The 1,708-nt window shown below is 43.0% G+C and overlaps 1 protein-coding gene across 1 annotated transcript in view; it reads left to right on the top strand.

Annotated features, from left to right (window-relative positions):
• The window catches only part of LOC117167315 (zinc finger protein ush), a 421,229-nt gene that overhangs the window by 406,679 nt on the left and 12,842 nt on the right, over positions 1–1,708 (top strand). The window contains exon 5 of the mRNA XM_033352153.1: positions 711–1,379. Coding sequence (XP_033208044.1) covers positions 711–1,379 — 669 coding nt within the window. The remainder of the gene's footprint in view (positions 1–710; positions 1,380–1,708) is intronic.

Here is a 1,708-nt window from a genome sequence, read left to right as displayed (position 1 = left end):
AAATAGATTAAAATGGCCCACCCTGTATATATATATACATCCCCTCTTGTGTGTTTATTTTAGGCCTGTATCATTGAATTTACAATAAAAAGCGATCCCCCCTCCCCCCGGCCCGGTTCAAAATCTAGCGTTATTTTTAGTTTGTAGGTTTAAATTTCCTTTGTTTTCTTTCTTTTATCGTGAAATTATAATGAATTTCTATTAATTACTTATCTTTGAGTACGTTTCCGGATTTCCCAGTAACTGCATATCGAAGCACAATTTTAAGAAAGTGTATTTATACCAAATTGAAAATTTTCTATTTTTCTTTTTCTCCAACCGAGTATGTAAGAGACCGCTCTCTTTCGAATTTGCTACGGGACTGTTAAGTAAAAGACAAGATAATGTAGGGGTCGACTTAAGACTGGGTCGACTGGGTCGTGCAAAATTGGAGAAATATAAAATGTAGATCCAGAAAAAAGAATAAAAAAAAGACCAAAAAGGCTAATTTTCAAGAAATATTCATATCCGAATCACAGCCAAAAACAGGTATTTTCGATAAAACAGTTGAATTTTCATGATTTTCAATAATGCGAAATATACCTATAAAACCCTCGAATTGTCAGGGAATGTTCTTCCAGGCTTTGACTAGACACCCTGTAAACTCTGAAGCCCTTTCAAATGTTCGTAAACAACCTAAATATTTATTGTTTTTTTAAATCCCTCCGTAGGTTCAGTTCTTTGAAGACCTACCGAGCACACAAGGCCCATTACTGCAGCACCAGGCACGTAGTGAAAGACGTTCAACCAGCTCCCGCTTCTGTAAAAGGCTCTCCGCCAACGAGCTCGAGTCCTGGCGACTCGCCACCACCTCAACCCTGTTTAGCCCTTCCAACCAATCCTATTCTCATCGTTCCTTACTCTCTCTTCCGCGGCGCAAGTGTGCTAGCAGCACCGACTCTCCCCGCTCCAGACACCGCGTGCTTCCTTCTGCCAAACGGATCCCTCCAGCCGATGACGAGGGGCATCTCCACCACCCAGAACACCGTCACCGAGGCTCCATCGGTGCTCAGGGCTGCCAATAAACCTTCAACGCCATCTGGTGGCAATACCTCAACTTCACCTTCAGCTCCGGCCTCGGCGCCACTCGATCTCAGCATCAGGCGTTCGCCTGTTCACCAGGACGAGAAGGAGAACAGGGTCTCTCCAGCTCCCTCGTCCTTACCTCCTCCTCCAGGAAGTCCCAGGTCCAGGGGCAGCAGCAGTCCCAGAGCGAGGTCTCTTTCTACCTCGCAGACTGGAGCTACTGCCCCTTCAACGACCACGGAACTGGCACTCAGATTGGCCGAATTGCCTCCACCTCCTGTTCCTGGAGTTCTTGTCAAGCAAGGCGTGTCTAGGTGAGTTTATCATCAACAGTTGACAAATAGAAATATAAATATAAATAGAAATATTAGAATAGAAATATTAATAATATTCCTGGCTTGAAAAAAGGTCTTTAAATGCATTCAAGCTCAAACAGAGCATTTAAAAGAATTTAACCCTTTGAGACGCGATTTTGTTTTCATTCATTATATTGTTATTTTTAGCTTTATATAGGTTTTTGGGTCGCTGATTCCGATTCTGACATCAGAATGGTAAAATTCAAAATGGCGGATCCAATATGGCGACTGTATTTGGCTGAATTTCATATTTTTTACATTGGTCTAAAGCGCCTTCTGGGGGGGGG

Source organism: Belonocnema kinseyi, chromosome 2 (assembly GCF_010883055.1).
Source record: "Belonocnema kinseyi isolate 2016_QV_RU_SX_M_011 chromosome 2, B_treatae_v1, whole genome shotgun sequence".
Taxonomy (NCBI): Eukaryota; Metazoa; Arthropoda; class Insecta; order Hymenoptera; family Cynipidae; genus Belonocnema; species Belonocnema kinseyi.
This window is presented reverse-complemented; position numbering and strand designations above follow the sequence as displayed.